Raw genomic sequence first — 16,109 nt, forward strand, 5'->3', positions numbered from 1 at the left:
TCCCTCAGTATCTCACCCAGATCTTGTCTTTGCTGGCTTCTATTTTGTTGGGATAATTTAACCAGGAGTTTCACAATGAGTTTATACAAAAGACAGTTCAATCCATTATTGCAGGTGGCCTGAGTCAAGCTACGATTTGTAGTTAGATGAATTTTAATGGACCTGAGATTATGTTAAGCGAATTAGAATACACAACAGGTTATTGATAGTGTAGTTGTGTATAGTATATAACAACTAGCATAGTGTTGATGAGTGTAGTAGTGTGCTGTATAAAGTAACAACACCATGTGGAGGGAGTTGTAGTGTGCAGTATAGAATGTATAGCACAATATAGAGTACAGCGCAGTATGAATTGATTAAAATTGTGCAGTATAGAATATGCAGCACAATATCAAGAGTGCAATGGTGTGGAGTGTAAAATGTATGAGGGGGTGCTGAGAAGTTCCTGCCTTTGCCTCTTTCAGATGAAATAGAAAAATGAGTGTAAATAATGTATAGCACAGTATAAAGAGTAGGATGGTGTACAGTCTAGAATTTATAGCAAGATGTGGAGTGTATAGGTGTGCAGTATGCCATTTCCAGCACAATGCCAAAAGTCCAGTGGTGTGCAGTATAGAATATATAGCACAGTGTGGATAGTTTTGTAGTGTACAGTACACAATATACAGCATAACACGGAGAGTATTTCCCCTGCACCTTCATTCCCCACTCCACATTCAGCACATAGGTCGTCCCAACCTACATGTGACCCTGGTACAATGGGATAGCCACTTTTGCTCATTTTATATACTGTAGATGATATTTTATAATGCAGAAAAGTAATTGTTCTTTGATTTCCCACTTTGTAAATCCATCTGTTTAGCTGCAAATACATATGTTTTTGTGATTTATTAGATTAAAGGGTCAGTATTATACTTGGGTCAGTTTACATCAGGTTGTGGGGGCTTCTTTGGGTTCAGCATGAACTGCCATTTGTCAGTGGTAATTTACTGTTGACATTTTGTAGAATGCTTTGCCGCTGACATAGTTGATGGGGTATTACTTTTAGTTTATTTATAATTGTTAATCTGTCATGATGATGTGCACATTGTGCACTTTCTGTAGGCATGTATGCCTGCTTTAAAGATTTGAGATTTATGTAAATAATAAAATCAGGAATAAAGATGTTATGATTATGGGGGCATGGATTTCATGAGGGGTAGTATATTTTGTTGACATTAAACCACTCAGACTGCAGCAGAGTGAATCTGATATTATGATGCTTTCATACATTTTATCATTGTAAGAATATTAAAGTATAATGAAACATTGCATGGTACATCTCTCTGCAGGCTTTGCCTATTCCTTTTTGTCATTCTCTAAATATGAGGCTGGGGTGTATATTACACTGTAAACTGCTCTGGTCTTTAAAGATTACTTCTGGTGCCTGATGAAACTTATTGATATCAATGAAGCTTCCACAGCCATGTAAAAATCAGAGCGTCAATTTATTTTACTTTAATGTGAGCTTTCATTAACACACAGCAGCTAGAATTCAGGAAGCATTTAGTGGTGAACTTCTTGAATTATGTGCTTCGTATCTTGACTTTGCTTCCAGTATCAATAAAAATAATATTATCCTAGATATAGCTATCCATACACATATTGTCATTAATCATAAATTGAACCAATTAAGTGGTTTGGGTGCCAAAGCCTTATTGTCCAAAGGTTGGACTGATATCTATAGAAAAGGGAGAGAGAAGGAAGAAAGGCTTTTTGAAGGAAAAAACAGAGTATAAGTATAAAAGTATAAAATAATGCAATAAATAATACAACTCTTGCGGTATTGTGGCAATAATAAAGTCTTAATAATAAAGTACCCATGTAAGACTTTATTATTCGATTAAGCTATTTTTCCACATTACAACATGATATTTTGGTTTAATGTTCTTACACACATCTCTTTCCCTTCCTCAGAGCACCCAAATGTCTTTTTTTGTGATTGAGTTACTCATGCATTGATAGTCGATTGTTATTGAATTGGCGCAATCCCAACACTATAAGTATGGTAAGTTCATTCTTTTACTACAATGATTATCATCCTAATAGTCCTGAATACGGCAAGAGTTGTTTTATCATTTATTGCATTATTTTATACTTTAAACTGATACTGTTACTTACATATTCATCTTAAATATGATTCTAATTAGCCACTATTGTAATTTTAGGGTCCTTGTATCCCCTGAGGAAGCCCCCCTGGGCCAAACGCGTTGGGATGAGACCCTGTCCCTTATTTTATGACTTATACGCAAGTTTATGACTTTGTTTATCGATGCATTTGGTGTGGCTAAAGCACTTTTCTTGTGTTACTCTGTAACAGTGTTTTATTATTGTTGTTTTAAAGCTTTTTGTACCTAAAAAAAAATTTAAGTGATTTTATACTTAACTACTCTGTTTTTGTGCCTTCAAAAAGACTTTCTTCCTTCTCTCTTCCTTTTCTCTATAATCAATAATAATTTTTTACTTTCCACAAAAGGATTTTCTTTTTTTTTTTTAACAGGCTTTCTGTATGGTGAGGTTAGAACAAAGCCTGTAGTGGGTTTATTTGGGAATACTTGTTTTGGATTAAGAGCAGTAGTTCCTGGCTCTACAGATCACTGACAGAAGAAACTGGTTGAGTTCTGGCACAATAAAGCAATACCTGAGTGAGTACTGAAAAGCTCATGGGCACACGCTCTGACACACATGTACACATCCCTACAAAACCTGACAGGATACACACCCAGGACACCAGCAGTGCTTAGAAGTAACAATACAGCTTCTGAACTATGTATTTTTATTGTAGATTATAGTGTAATAATAAATATGAATAGAACTGATGTGGGTTCCTTAATGCTGTCCATTCTTTGGAAACAAGATTTTTGTTAAATGTATTTCAACTGGCTAGTAAATTTAGAGGACATTTGACATCTACTTTTCTCTCCCCTGGAAAGGGGATTACAGGGCCTAGATAGGGCCATGAGTAAATGTATTGCTGCAGATTTGGGATCCAGGCCCGGAGTATTCTGTAACATATAGGTGGGCAAGGCACTCCATCCTGCTTCCAGGCCAGAAAGTGATAATGGCTCTGAGGCACCTAGCTGATGATAATAAAAAGAAATGGTCCTTGAAATAGGTAGGAGTGGACAGGCTGTGTGTAGCTTGTATGCTGGAAAAAGCCCAGGAGGTTTCCCAAAGTTATGGTCGGTGGGAAAAATATACAGAGACCTAGGAGGCTATTGTTTTGTTCTGGGGAGTTCTGGCTTTTTTTTTACATATGCTTGTTCCAAGTCTGTAAATAAAAAGTAATAAAACCAGACAAAGTCAGGAAGCTACTTGTTACAGGAGGCCATTTTTAGGCCCATGTCACACAAGTGATTCTAAGGGGTATATTTATCATTTATTATCTTATCCCATCAGTTTGGCTGCATGTTCCCTGGCAGCTGTTTGAACCCTTCTAAATGTCTTGTTACTTGTTCTGCAATTTCATACCAGTCAGAGTAGTAAATGGTAAATATTCCAATGAATGTAAGGGGCAAACTTAAGTCAAATTGACAGGGGAATAAATTTCAAATACATACATAACTGTTATATGTCAGAATAACACCAAATGCAATTTTATAAAAGCATATAAAAAATTGCACTGTAATGCAAATTCTGGTACCTCAGAGAACCCTCTGGTTTGCTCCAAAATTCCAAAAACATGCAGTTAGGTTAATTGACCCTAGACATATGAGTATGGTAGGGAGATTAGATTGTGAGCCCCTTTGAGGGACAGCTAGTGACATGACTATGGACTGTAAAGCACTGTGTAATATGGCGTATATAAATATTGTGTAATAATAATGTCAGTTTTACAGCTTTGTTCATGAAACCGCATCTGATATTGTACAAGCTGTGCCACCAGGGTAACATTCCCATGGATATTGGCAACATGGATGACTGGGACACATCAGGAACATAAGATATGTGGAATGTAAAATCTTGAAACTTTATATACTTCAAATTAGAACCCTGTATTGACATAAGGTTTGCAAATGACATGTGTAGCCTGTCTACTAAAACAGTTTAATGCATGTATTTACTCTGTTCCACTAAACAATATATTTGGGTATATAAGGCACCCATAATTTTCTTTAAAGCAGAACTGTCACAAAAATAAAAAAATGACCACTTATCTTTACCTAAACAGAGCTCGATCTCTCCATACCTGGCCTTGATCCTGCGCTGTCCAGGAATCCTCTTTCATCGTGACGTGGAGTAGACGCGAGATCAGATAACGTGGCCTGCTGTAACTGTAAAAAGGATGAGTGCTGATCTCAAAGCCCATGAGTGAGATCAGTACTTTTTTTAGTGCCAAGAAAAGCTCCTTCTCAGTCCTGGGCATGTGCAGAAAGAGCAGCCCAAAGCCCCCGGGGATATGTGACGTACCTACATAAGGACTGAATGGGAGCGCAGACCCTTCTGGGATACCTATTCCAGGAGGCTCTGTGCTCCCATTCAGTCTTTACCACAACAGTTTGAAGATTGCAAGCATGAAACTGATGAGCTGTTTATACTAAGGTGGTTTATATTCTTCACTCAATAAATAAGCGAAAAGCAAATTTAATTTTGTTTATTTTATCTGCAAATTATTTTATATTTAAAATAAACAAAGCTACATTTTATTGTATACAGATTTTCAGCTTTTATAGTATATCAGCTAATGCAGCACAACTAGGCTGATGGGATCACAATGATGTAAAAAGGACCTTTAGTTGTAATAATCATAAATGTACACTAGATGGCAGACACAAACCACATGTCGGCAAAATATCACCATTTCTCACTTTTATTCACTTCACACTTCCTATTACTCTTACACTTTCTATATTAATCGCCTGATTTATTTTTTTAAACAGGAAACAAAATTAGAGTTGATAGTTCCCAGCAATTAGTCACATGTTCTCATGGAGAAAACCAATGGTATTTAAAAAAGCTGGAGTTGGTTTTTGAGTAGTGCAAACTGGGCAAATTCCTAGAGTCCTTGCCTATGCTAGGGCCTTATCTGAAAGAATGGCATGAGTGCAGGGAGTGGTGAATTTTTAAAGGGAGTTATTAACAGGACTCATTTGCACTAATGGTACCCCAAAAAAGGGTAATGAACCCTTCTGGACACACAAGCTGGTATTCTTTATTATTGAAGCATGGCACCTGGGTAACTCTTCTGTTGGTATTAATTAATAACACTATTGATTTATTTCAAAACATTACAACTGAGCCATCAAAAGTCACACTGCTAGAAACTTTTGAGCAGAGCATGGATTCCAGCCATTAAGTGTGTATTATGGGGCCCCTTATCTAAATGCCCAATTTTTGTCTAACAACTTAAAAGGGAAAGTGAAGCTACATATCTGGGAAAAGCTGTGATTTTTTTTTTTGGACCTGGAATAAATATGCAGATTAGGAGCTCAAATTATTCTCTGAATTAATTAGCTGATGCTTCTAGGTCAAGGTATTAAGGTCAGAGGCAGGCAGACATTAGTGTACAAAACTGGATCCATCACTAAAATATGATGTGCACTGCCATTGCATTTTAAAAGATGCTGATTGCCTGGATATAAAGCTGATCTTTTGGTCATCTGAAACAATCATGCAGGTAACTGTGACAAGTTGTGTGACAATTATATAAAAACCTGAGGTGCAAACTCATCCTTCATCTTCAGCTGGCGTTGGGCAGTCCTTAATGATGCACACAGTGGTGATGAGGTCAGAGCTGTTATTGGCACTATTATACAGTGCAATCAAGGTGATGAGGTGATACAGAATGCCATTCAACCCTAAGAACATCACACGTCAAAAAAACAAAGACTGCAAGGTTGTGTTGTTCTTGTTTTGCAATTTCGAATAGTTGGTGCTGTAAAAAGGAAGTAAAGACCAAGGCCTACAACTTAACAACTTCTGCATTTTTTTTGTTATATTGGATGTCATGGAAAAGGGTTTTTAGAAGTCATAAATAGAGTTAAGAAGACTCGTCAAGTTTCTATCTGAATAATGGCTTTAAATGTGATTCTTGACAAATGTTTTTTTCATGTAATAATTCTGGCCATGTACACCTTTAAATTGTTAAGATGCGATTTTTTTTGTTTGTTTTTTAGAACACTTTCTTTTCTTGTTTTTTGCAACACTAGTGCAATGTTGTGATAGAATTCCAATATTTTAAACTGTTACGCACATGCAAACTGAAATGGAAATCTATTTATACCTCAGACTTTGGGTTCCTGCAATTTCAGTGCACAAAGACATGTCATGTCAATCAATCAGGGCCATTTAGTGGCCAAGTGCATTTCAGGCAGATCAAAAGGTATTTTTTCAGTACTAGCAGGTCTTTCAAGTATACAAAACGTGGAACTGCATGTTTCTTTTTGCCCCAAGATATCTTATAATGGAATGCTTGCATACTGCAAACGGACTATGCTGACAAGACTGACAGGGAACAGCACTGAGCAGTGCAGTAACCTGCTAACAGCTGATTAATTGTAGTGCTTAATAAATCTGCTTCTTTATAAGAGGTGTTTGCCATGAGATGTCTGTACCTGGAAAGGACTCTGGGAGTCTTCCAGCTTCACTCTGTGTGGTTTTTATGGACTATGGCTGGGAACTTGAGTCAGCATTTTTACCTAAAGTATAATCCAAGCCAAAATTTTTCTTTTAGCTTAGCATGAATCAGGCAAGGTTTAAAACCACTATCAGAATATTTGTTACAGTCTGCATCCCCTGGGGTTCTTTCCTATCTAGAATAGAATCTTCCCACAGAATTACACCTAGAACAATTGTCCCCTATTGAAAGATATCCACATATCCCTCACCTATTGCTCTTACGAGGGAGTGCTGAGAAGTTCCTGACTTTGCCCCCTTCTAAAAAACAGTTTTTTCTTTTAGTGAGAATCTGTGATGGCAGAGGCACAAGCAAGTTTCACGTCATTGGAGTTACGGGTCGTCATGAAGTTTTTGTTTCTTCAGGGAAAGTCAGCAAAGGACATTCACACTGAAATGTCACAAACACTGGGGGAGAAGTGTCCTTCCGACAGCACTGTCAAAACCTGGTTATCGTTTCAAGACTGGGCATTTCACAGTTGAAGATGGGCACCGCAGTGGGCCCCCCCCAACCTCAACTGACCCGGCAACCAGCTATGCTGTCCATGAGCTGATTATTGAAGACCAGCAAATATCAGCAAAAAAGAAAGCTGCAAGCTTTCAGCCAAGTGGGTGCCAAAATGTTTAAACAGTGATCAGAAGAAGGAACACGTTGAAGCATCCAAAGCCGTTTTGGCCCATTTTGAAGCTGCACAGGAATTTTGGCTAGGTTAGTGACTGGGGATGAAACCTGACTCCACATCTATGATCCTGAAGCCAAGGAACAGTCAAAGGAATGGCGCCACAGCAGGTCCCCACGGCCGAAGAAGTTCCGAACCCAGAAATCGGCCAAAAAAGTCATGGCGTCTGTTTTCTGGGACAAAGACGGTATTCTGTTGGTGGACTACCTACCTCAGGGCTCTAGTATAGAACAATGTTATAGTGCTCTAGTAATAATGCTCTAGTCTAGAACAATGTTATGCTAACCTCCTGGACCAACTGAAGGAGGCAAGACAAAACGCCGTGAAAAGTTGATCAAATGGATCCTGCACAATGCACCTGTGCACACGTCCAGCGTTGTGGCTGCCAAATTGAACACCCTGGGTTTTCAAATGGTCCACTATCCCTCCTACTCACGTGACCTGGCCCCTTCTGACTATTATCTGTTCCCAAATTTGAAGAAACACCTGAAGGGGCAACATTTTGAGAATATTTCTGACGTCAAAGATGCTGCTGGTTTGTGGCCCAGCAAGAGCTGGTTTGTGGCCCAGCCAAAGGACTTTTATTTGAACGGTCTATAAAAGCTGCAACTATGTTGTACCAAGTGCATCAGTCTCAGGGGGGAATATGTTGAATAAATGTGTTATTTCATAACTCTGGTTCTCTTCTTCCTGGGCAAAGCCAGGAACTTCTCATCACCTCCTGGTATAATTCAAAAGGTTGGGATTCCCAAATAGTTTTCTTTCTGATAATCATCAGAAGGACAAATAAAGTGAATCTTCACAGTAGGGACAGCAATATTAAATTGACAGTGGGTCTAACCGTTCCCTACTTTAGTAAAAGGCCTAAATATGTGTAACCCACTAGCAAGGAATTACATAAATACATGAAAAAGTCTCCACGCTTTATATGCAAGTAAAATTAGTAAATACGCTCATTTATTATGTATCATGATCTTTGTTAACATAAAAACCAAACGCATATTACAAAAAAATGTACTGTATGTTACCGCTGTAGAAGATATAACATCTCAAAATATATTTAGATATAAAGAAAAAAAAAAACAAAAAAAAACAAATCCAATTTCATTCATAGATAATCCTTTATATAAAAGCAGTATATTTGTCTGTCAAGAATCTTGTTACAGTTATAAATACAAGATATACACAGCCTCTCAGTAGGGAAAATGTTTCTTACAAATATCTACATATAAAACATTAAAAGCAGTGCTCTGTTAATGATGTTCTATATTTTCTTTGAATGGTTTATGTCCGTTTCAGAAAAATACATGTGGATTTTTACTTATTTAAGCAGATGTGACAAAGTGCCCTAAGATTGACTTATTAAAAAAAATAGTAATCTGCATATTCCTTCAGCAAAGCAGTGTAGGAAGAGAATCAGTAATGACAGCTATGATTTATGCCCGACACACTACATAGCATTTAAGGCTGGGGTGTAAGAAATGAGGTGAGCTTAATATTTGAACAGAGCACTGGAAACTCTGCAACCTGCTAGCAATTAGCTTTTACCTGTATTATATTTGGAAGCCTCCTTAAATAAGGAATGTTGTCATTGTATAATTAGTATAAGACCCTACCACTAACATGTGAAGTGAAAACAACATTAAAGATAAAGCATGAGTGGTCATAGCATGTAGAATTAAATGATTTAAACCTTAAATACAAGGTACATAGTACAAAGTATAGTGATAACATCAACAATGAAATAACGCATACCTCTCGGGAAAAAAAGAGATTTTTTACAATGTGTTCTGGGATAAAAAAAAAAAAAAGTTTGAAAAAAAAAAGTTTTGCACTTTTTTTTCCACGGTTTGTTTCCCTGTGATATATACAACAGATAAACTCAGCAGAAAAAAAAATATTTAAAAAAAAATTCTAGCCCTTCCATGTTAAAAAAAAAAAAAAAAAAAAAAAAAAAAAAATGGCATTCCAGTTTAGGCGTCAGTTCTGATAAAACTACTGAAACCTCTACATATATATCAATTTTTATTACTCCATTACAAAATCCAAATATGCAATTTAAAAATGATATTAGCTGACTTTTTCAGTTGTAGGTTTCATTCTTTAAGAGTATCTGGTGTCTGGCTGCTGCTTTGTTTAAACAGCCAAGAACTTGTGTACACTGGCAATATTTTATATTAGAACTGCTTTTCTTCCCATATAGTAAGAAAAAATGCTTAGAAGGAACTATGAAGATTGCAATAACCTTAATTGCAAGTTAAATGCATGCTGCATTGCTCACCTACATAGTTCCTTACTCTGCCAAAAGCAACTTACACGTTTATTAAAAATTGCTGGGAAACCAACATTGTTACCTGCAATCTGAACACCCATTTCAACATGGCTATTATAATTGCACTGGGCCTCCAACAGTCTCACATTTCCGGTATAGAATTGCCTAGAACTAAAAGCAATACTTGCCAGTCAGGTAGAAGCTAAAAAGAAGACCTCATTACACAGAAGATTTTGGAACTTGAGGTAAGTAGGACATGTATGTTTTGTTGATACATCGCCATCCTCCAATGCAGTACTTTTAGGTTAGAGTGGACTTGCTGAAATATCAAAGCTGATGTGTGCTGCACTTCCAGATGTCCAAACTTTTACAACATACATTATAAAGAAAATGGATCGAGCATTGGGGTGATTTTAAAGTGCTACCATGGGTGCATAAATAACCTTAACCCCACATTTACTTAATACTAAATGGGAAAAATTGAAACATATATATTTATATACGTGTATGCATACAGTTGCAGCTAAAATATTGGTACCCCATCCACTCCCCCACAAAAAAAAAATTTCCTTTTGCTGTAGAGAACCAGACACTACCAAACGGCATGCATCAATCTTTATAATAATAAATCTGTGCAGGGCATCATTACTTTTGCAGTATTCGAAAGCTTTGGTGTAGATAGGCTTTACAGCTCAATGACCAAAACATACATCTAATAAAACTCAAGAATGAGTAAAAAGAGAATATTTGACTGTTCTAATCTGGTTACTATAAATTCTGATTTTTAATAAAAATTTAATGGAGAATAAACTCATAGTGAGGAAAAGAAATCTTTTAAGCCTAAGAGAATGGAGTTTGGCAGCTTGCCAGAAAATAGTGGGACAACTTATTTGAGCTGCAATAATACTTGACTGCAATTACTGCCTCAAGAGGGTTTACTACATATTATTAAACTAGGGTGCAAACAAGTATGTCCATTTTTGTTTTTAATGAAAAAGTCATAATGAAATTATGAATGCTGGATTCCATGTATGTGTCAGGTTAAACATTTTTGTGGAAAATGTGAAAGGAAACAACACTTTGTCTGCAACTGTATACTGCTGTACATCAATTGATATTTACTACTGTTCTTCTTACCCTTGGCTATAAGTCTGCTTAAACTGATTAAAAAAAAAAACAAAATACATTCTCCAGTGGCTTTCTCTAAAAAAAGTTAGAATGCAGCATGTGTTTAGCAGTAACGCATACCTCGTGCTCCTTCTTTATGGGGAGAATTGCAAATTTACACAAGAAATATCATAATACAAAATGGCCCAAAATGTATGTGAAAATGTTATGCGACTTTTAGTAACAATTTGGTAACACAATGCAAATTTTGGTAACACAACTCCACCTGTGCACTAGAAAATAAACAAACTCCACTGAAGCCGTTTGTTTCTGTAGCAGCATGAAAATGCAAGAAAGCACCTGAATGGTTGTTCTAGGAGACACACTTCTGTAGCTATGTTGTTGTGCATTACACTACAATGTTTTATTGTATACTGCTGCCAGATTTTTTTTTTGCTGCATTTTTGATATATGCAACAGTTTTCTGTTTAAATGTCCACTACACAAGTCTGAGAATGCGGCAGAATACCAAACATGGCTCAAAAAGGACAATATGTAAAAAGAACAAACAAAATATAGTTAAAGCTCAGCTCACTTTTTCTAACAAATATGATATTCAAAGGCAGTGCAATGAATGATAAACCTTGTAAATTAAATATACTACCTACCTAGATTACACAGTGTCTTGAAAAAAAACAATTCAGCCCAAAGGGAATCGCTAAACTTTTGCTTGCTGTATATGCTGGAAAAACATTCTATATTTATATTTGCTTTGTCAAGAGGAAATTCTGTAAAAATCAGCTGTACCTATATACTTCCATCACACAGACAAGCAAAGGACTGATATATGCCCCTGGGGCACAAATGAAAAATGTGAACAAACATGTAACATAACAAGTAATAAATACTATTTACAAAGCTGATGAAGTCACTTCTCCTGCCTTACAATATCATGATCAGAAAAGCTGAAGTAGGCTTTAACATACAGGTTTAGCTACTGGGCAAACAAAGCTGCAATCTGATTGTTCTGACCTACTAAGAATTATGAAGATATGTGTGATGGTTTGTTAGTTAAGAGAGCGGTGGTTTGGGAATTCCTGCAGCAATTTATTCCTCATAAGACTTATTGTCTCTGTAAACAGAAAACTGCAGTCCAGAAGACATGGTTACTCAGAATATGCAGCAAGAAAGGCAAAACCAAGTCTTCTCCCACCTTTCTCCAACACAGAAAAGAATGGAAATGTGTTAGCAGGCACTGTAAGGTGTATCACAACACCAGCTTTCATTGCATATGGTACCTTTCAGAGGTCAATGCTTTGTCACCGCAATATCTATTTTTTTTACCAACAGTCAATATAAAATGCAATGACAAGGTTTGAGGTAGCATGAACAGAAAATCACAATCTCAAACCTTTAGCTGCTTTACTGCTGGAGATTTCTGCTACACATGCAACCTCCCATGCAGTGGATAGAAAAGAATAGCTGATATTTTAGACAAAATATAACAAAATAGAACAGTGACGGGACTGTCTAGTGTCTGCATGGAGGTCCAATGTAGAAATGATTTCCTGTTCATCTTCAGCAGAGTTTGGTACATTCGCTAGGTTTCCTCCTCGTCACAGGACAACTTAGAAAACGGTCACACGCTGGTGTCTTGTAACAGTGGTTCTATGTCCTCGTCACTGCTACGGTCCTGGTTATTTGTCTGTGGGTTGCTACTAATGCTGTGCTTTCCAGCAGCATTATTTTTGGTGGAGTGACTGCTGTGTTCAGGTATGAACAAGGCAACCATAAAAGCAAGTAGTACAGCAACTGCTCCAAATAAAAATGGTGGTCCTGGTATGACTGCTCCCTGTAAATAAAAAACAAAAAAAGGCTTAAGAAATGATATGCTAGAACAAATGGATACAGGATTTTGGAAGTGGTCAGCCAAGTCTAGAAAACAGTGGGTTTACTGCTAACAGAGAAGACAATCAACCCAAGTGGTTGAAATGTAACAATTTTAGCATATATAGGACACCAACAAGTGTTATTCAGAAGTGATTCACTATGTTAGATAATTTTCAGTTCAATAGGGTTCAAAGCAGAGATGCAGAACTTCCATGAACAAGGGTCACCCCACATCACAAGTCTAATGAATTACATAATTTTGGGCCATTGGGTATTTCAAATGTTTTTTGTGGAATTTGGTAATGGATCCATTTTCAAACCAAAATTGTCCTAACACACACACAATGCCAGCATACATAAGCATTATAACAAGGTTGATTCGAAAAACATTACAGAATTAATTAGAATAGAGTCCTGCATGTACTTACTTCTTCAATGGGATCCTTCTTGGTGACCTTGTCATCAGAGCTAGGTACTGGCACTAATCCTCCAAGTTCGACATGGAAAAGAAAGAAAACAAAGCCATATAGTGCTGGGCCCAGGCCATTGCATAAACCTCGAATGCCAGTCACCATACCTTGTGCAACACCTGAGGTAGCAAAAGAAAAAAAAATTTTGAGTGTACTTTCAGTCTACATCATATATATTTATTGTGAACACAAACTATCCTATTAAAGTCTTACTAAAAGAAAAAAAAATGGGTCTGCAATTTCAGGGGCACTACAGTTGACACTGACAGATATTATGTTTAATATAATCAATGGCAAGTCAACAGTTAAAAACTTACAAAAGAGGAACTCAGGATTATTGTGAACTATTATATTCTCATATGATTATATTCTATAATATGATTATTCACTTAAATGTTCCAGCTTGGGTAACAATCTGTTTAAATATTAGACTTCTGTAGTCTCCTGTGTGGCAGACTCTACAGCTTTGCTTACTGACAGGAGAAGAAAGTGGACAAAAAAATTAATTATTGCATTATTACTAATAACTTATCAAATTAGCAGAGTGGGTGGGCCAGTGTTTGAGCTTAACTGCAGGAAAGAAAATCAATATCAATATGTGGTTTTGTAGGAATGCCTAAATTACACAAGTCACTTTACAGAACCCTAATGTTTTGGAATCAAAGACAATTCATATACATTGATTAAGCTGTTCACCTGAAGTTCAACTTCATCATTGGCATTAAACTAAAATTCTTATAAACTTGTTTATTATTTTATACTGCAAGTCTTAACACATGAAAACAGAAGTCATGTATTAACTCTTTGTGGCTTAGAAGACACCACCGCTTTTTAACAGCTGAGAGTAACAATTTGCTATAATTACTACAGAACTTCCAAAAAAATTCTGAGAAGTACAATTGTTTATTTAAAAAAAAGTTTTTTGTCTGCATCAAATACAACTAAAGGAGGCAAGTCAACTGCATACTATTTATGAGCACTATGGCAAATAAAGCTGTCCTTTTATTATCTTCACAACTTGTGTAAATAAGACATTGTGGCCTGACCAATGAAACATACCTTGCTGATCTGATTCAGTGTTGCGGGAAATTAGAGCACTTACTGCAGGGAATGTGATACTAGACATTGCAGCTACAGCGCCAGCTGCCCACATCATCCTAAATGTAAGAAAACAATACTGGTGAGTGAGAGAATGACCTTGTATTTCAATGACAAGTATACTGGTGAGTGAGAGAATGACCTTGTATTTCAATGACAAGTATACTGGTGAGTGAGAGAATGACTTTGTATTTCAATGACAAGTATACTGGTGAGTGAGAGAATGACCTTGCAAGTATACCAGCACTAAAACTTTGCACACTAAACAGTCATTACATCAATAAAGTTCAATTCAATAACCGAATATAGGCACTCCTGCTTTTCTCCAAAATTATGTACTTGCATTGAAAAAGATAGCTATACAGGAATTGAGAAAAGTGAAGAAAATCTGATAAGACAATGCGGATGATTTCCAAAAATGTCAAATTTAAAAAATATATTATCAGCTTCTTTGTGATCAGAAATGTTGCTAAGCCAAATAGAAAGAACACTTTTAAAGAACTGTTGCAAATACAAGGAAACATCTGTTGCTAATGCATTTGACAATGGAATACGGGCTTTTCTACAGCCTGATACAGGGTTACATTAATAATGCTAAATGAAAAGCAAATAACTTACCACACTATGTACTTAAAAAGGAAATACCATAATGGAAACATTATATTAACAACTATGACAACATTATAATAACAAATCTCTAAGGCACAAGCTGTTACTACTTACCATGGTTGTGAGCCAAAGCCGTACCAGGCTAGCTGGAACATTTGAAAGCCCAAACCAAGGAGAACTGTATTTTTATTTCCTATTGATCTCATCAGAATGCTGAGAAATACAGTCTAAAAAAAAACAAAAAGAACCGCAGTCAGTTAGACCGACATTAGTGATATACAGAAATACACAAGATGTGGATATCTAAAGATCATAAATGTATTCAACTATGATGCTCCAAGAATTTCTGATAACACTACACTCTACTGTTAAAACGACTAACAAAAGCTACTTTTCCCCTGAAAATAAGACCGGGTCTTATAATAATTTTACCTCTGAAAATCACATTAGGGTCTATTTTCAGGGAATGTCTTATTTTTCTCATGTACAAAAATCTATATTTATTCGTGTACAAAAATCTACAGATCTACATGCCCACATATGTGAACACACATACCGTAATGTGGGTGACACTATATTATATGGGGAATGCATTCTCCCTATGTGTGCCCCCACATATATAGTCCCCCCACACAATTCAAAGCACCATTTGCCCCCCTAACATTTACATTATTTCCCTAAAAATCATTGGTGTCAGTAGGGTCAGCATTTGGTTAAAAAAAAAAAAAAAAAAAAAGTGGGGTCCTTTCCAATCTTTTTCAGTGACTGAAAGAGGAGCAAAATGTTAACATCTGTATATATCTAAAGTAATCCACTGGAATTACATAGGTATATAAACACTTTAAAGAGTTTAGTTATAACTGTTAGCATGGCTCCCTGTTCTCTCCGGGGACTACAACCCCACTTGCCCCAACTTTCAAGGAGGGGAGCTTGTTCATAGTTCTAACACACTTTCTGCCCTAGACAACACTGCTCCGTCATAAAGAGAGTGCAGCGAGTTAGCATTGTCACATTAGTGTGTGATGGTCAGGATCATAGATAAAAGGAAAAAAATTATTGCTGCTGCCACATCTAAAGACTGGTAAACTGCAATATATTACAATTTGATTTTAAATTTGGTTTAGATATTTTTGGCCACCTGGCTCAATTTGAAGAAGTCAGAATAAGGACGCCATAAGAATGCAGCCCAAGAGAGTGTATCACTGTCTCGCAGCAAATGGGCTGAATGATCTTAGGTGTCAGCATCAGGGAGGCATGGGTCTTTGCTTATATATAATTTCCAGTGTAAGGTTCTAATTTTCAATACTAATAATCCAGTGCCTGCAGTAA

The 16,109-nt window shown here is 36.5% G+C and overlaps 1 protein-coding gene across 1 annotated transcript; it reads right to left on the reverse strand.

The window, feature by feature from the left end:
- Nucleotides 1-8,257: 8,257 nt before the first annotated feature.
- Nucleotides 8,258-15,334, reverse strand: LOC140333374 (hippocampus abundant transcript-like protein 1). The gene is made up of 4 exons (XM_072415024.1): nucleotides 14,895-15,334; nucleotides 14,133-14,230; nucleotides 13,032-13,192; nucleotides 8,258-12,565 (listed from the first exon to the last, which is right to left on the reverse strand). Exons 1-4 carry the CDS (start codon nucleotides 14,984-14,986, stop codon nucleotides 12,353-12,355), a joined length of 564 nt encoding a protein of 187 aa, XP_072271125.1. The 5' UTR covers nucleotides 14,987-15,334; the 3' UTR covers nucleotides 8,258-12,352.
- Nucleotides 15,335-16,109: the final 775 nt, after the last annotated feature.

This window comes from Pyxicephalus adspersus, chromosome 6 (genome assembly GCF_032062135.1).
Source record: "Pyxicephalus adspersus chromosome 6, UCB_Pads_2.0, whole genome shotgun sequence".
Taxonomy (NCBI): Eukaryota; Metazoa; Chordata; class Amphibia; order Anura; family Pyxicephalidae; genus Pyxicephalus; species Pyxicephalus adspersus.

Coding starts and splice junctions, on each gene's coding strand:
- LOC140333374 (XM_072415024.1), bottom strand. CDS start 14,986: ATGAGATCAATAGGAAATAAAAATACAGTTCTCCTTGGTTTGGGCTTT. Junction 13,193..14,132: donor CACTGAATCAGATCAGCAAG/GTATGTTTCATT, acceptor TTGCTACCTCAG/GTGTTGCACAAGGTATGGTG. Junction 12,566..13,031: donor AGAAGGATCCCATTGAAGAA/GTAAGTACATGC, acceptor TTTTATTTACAG/GGAGCAGTCATACCAGGACC.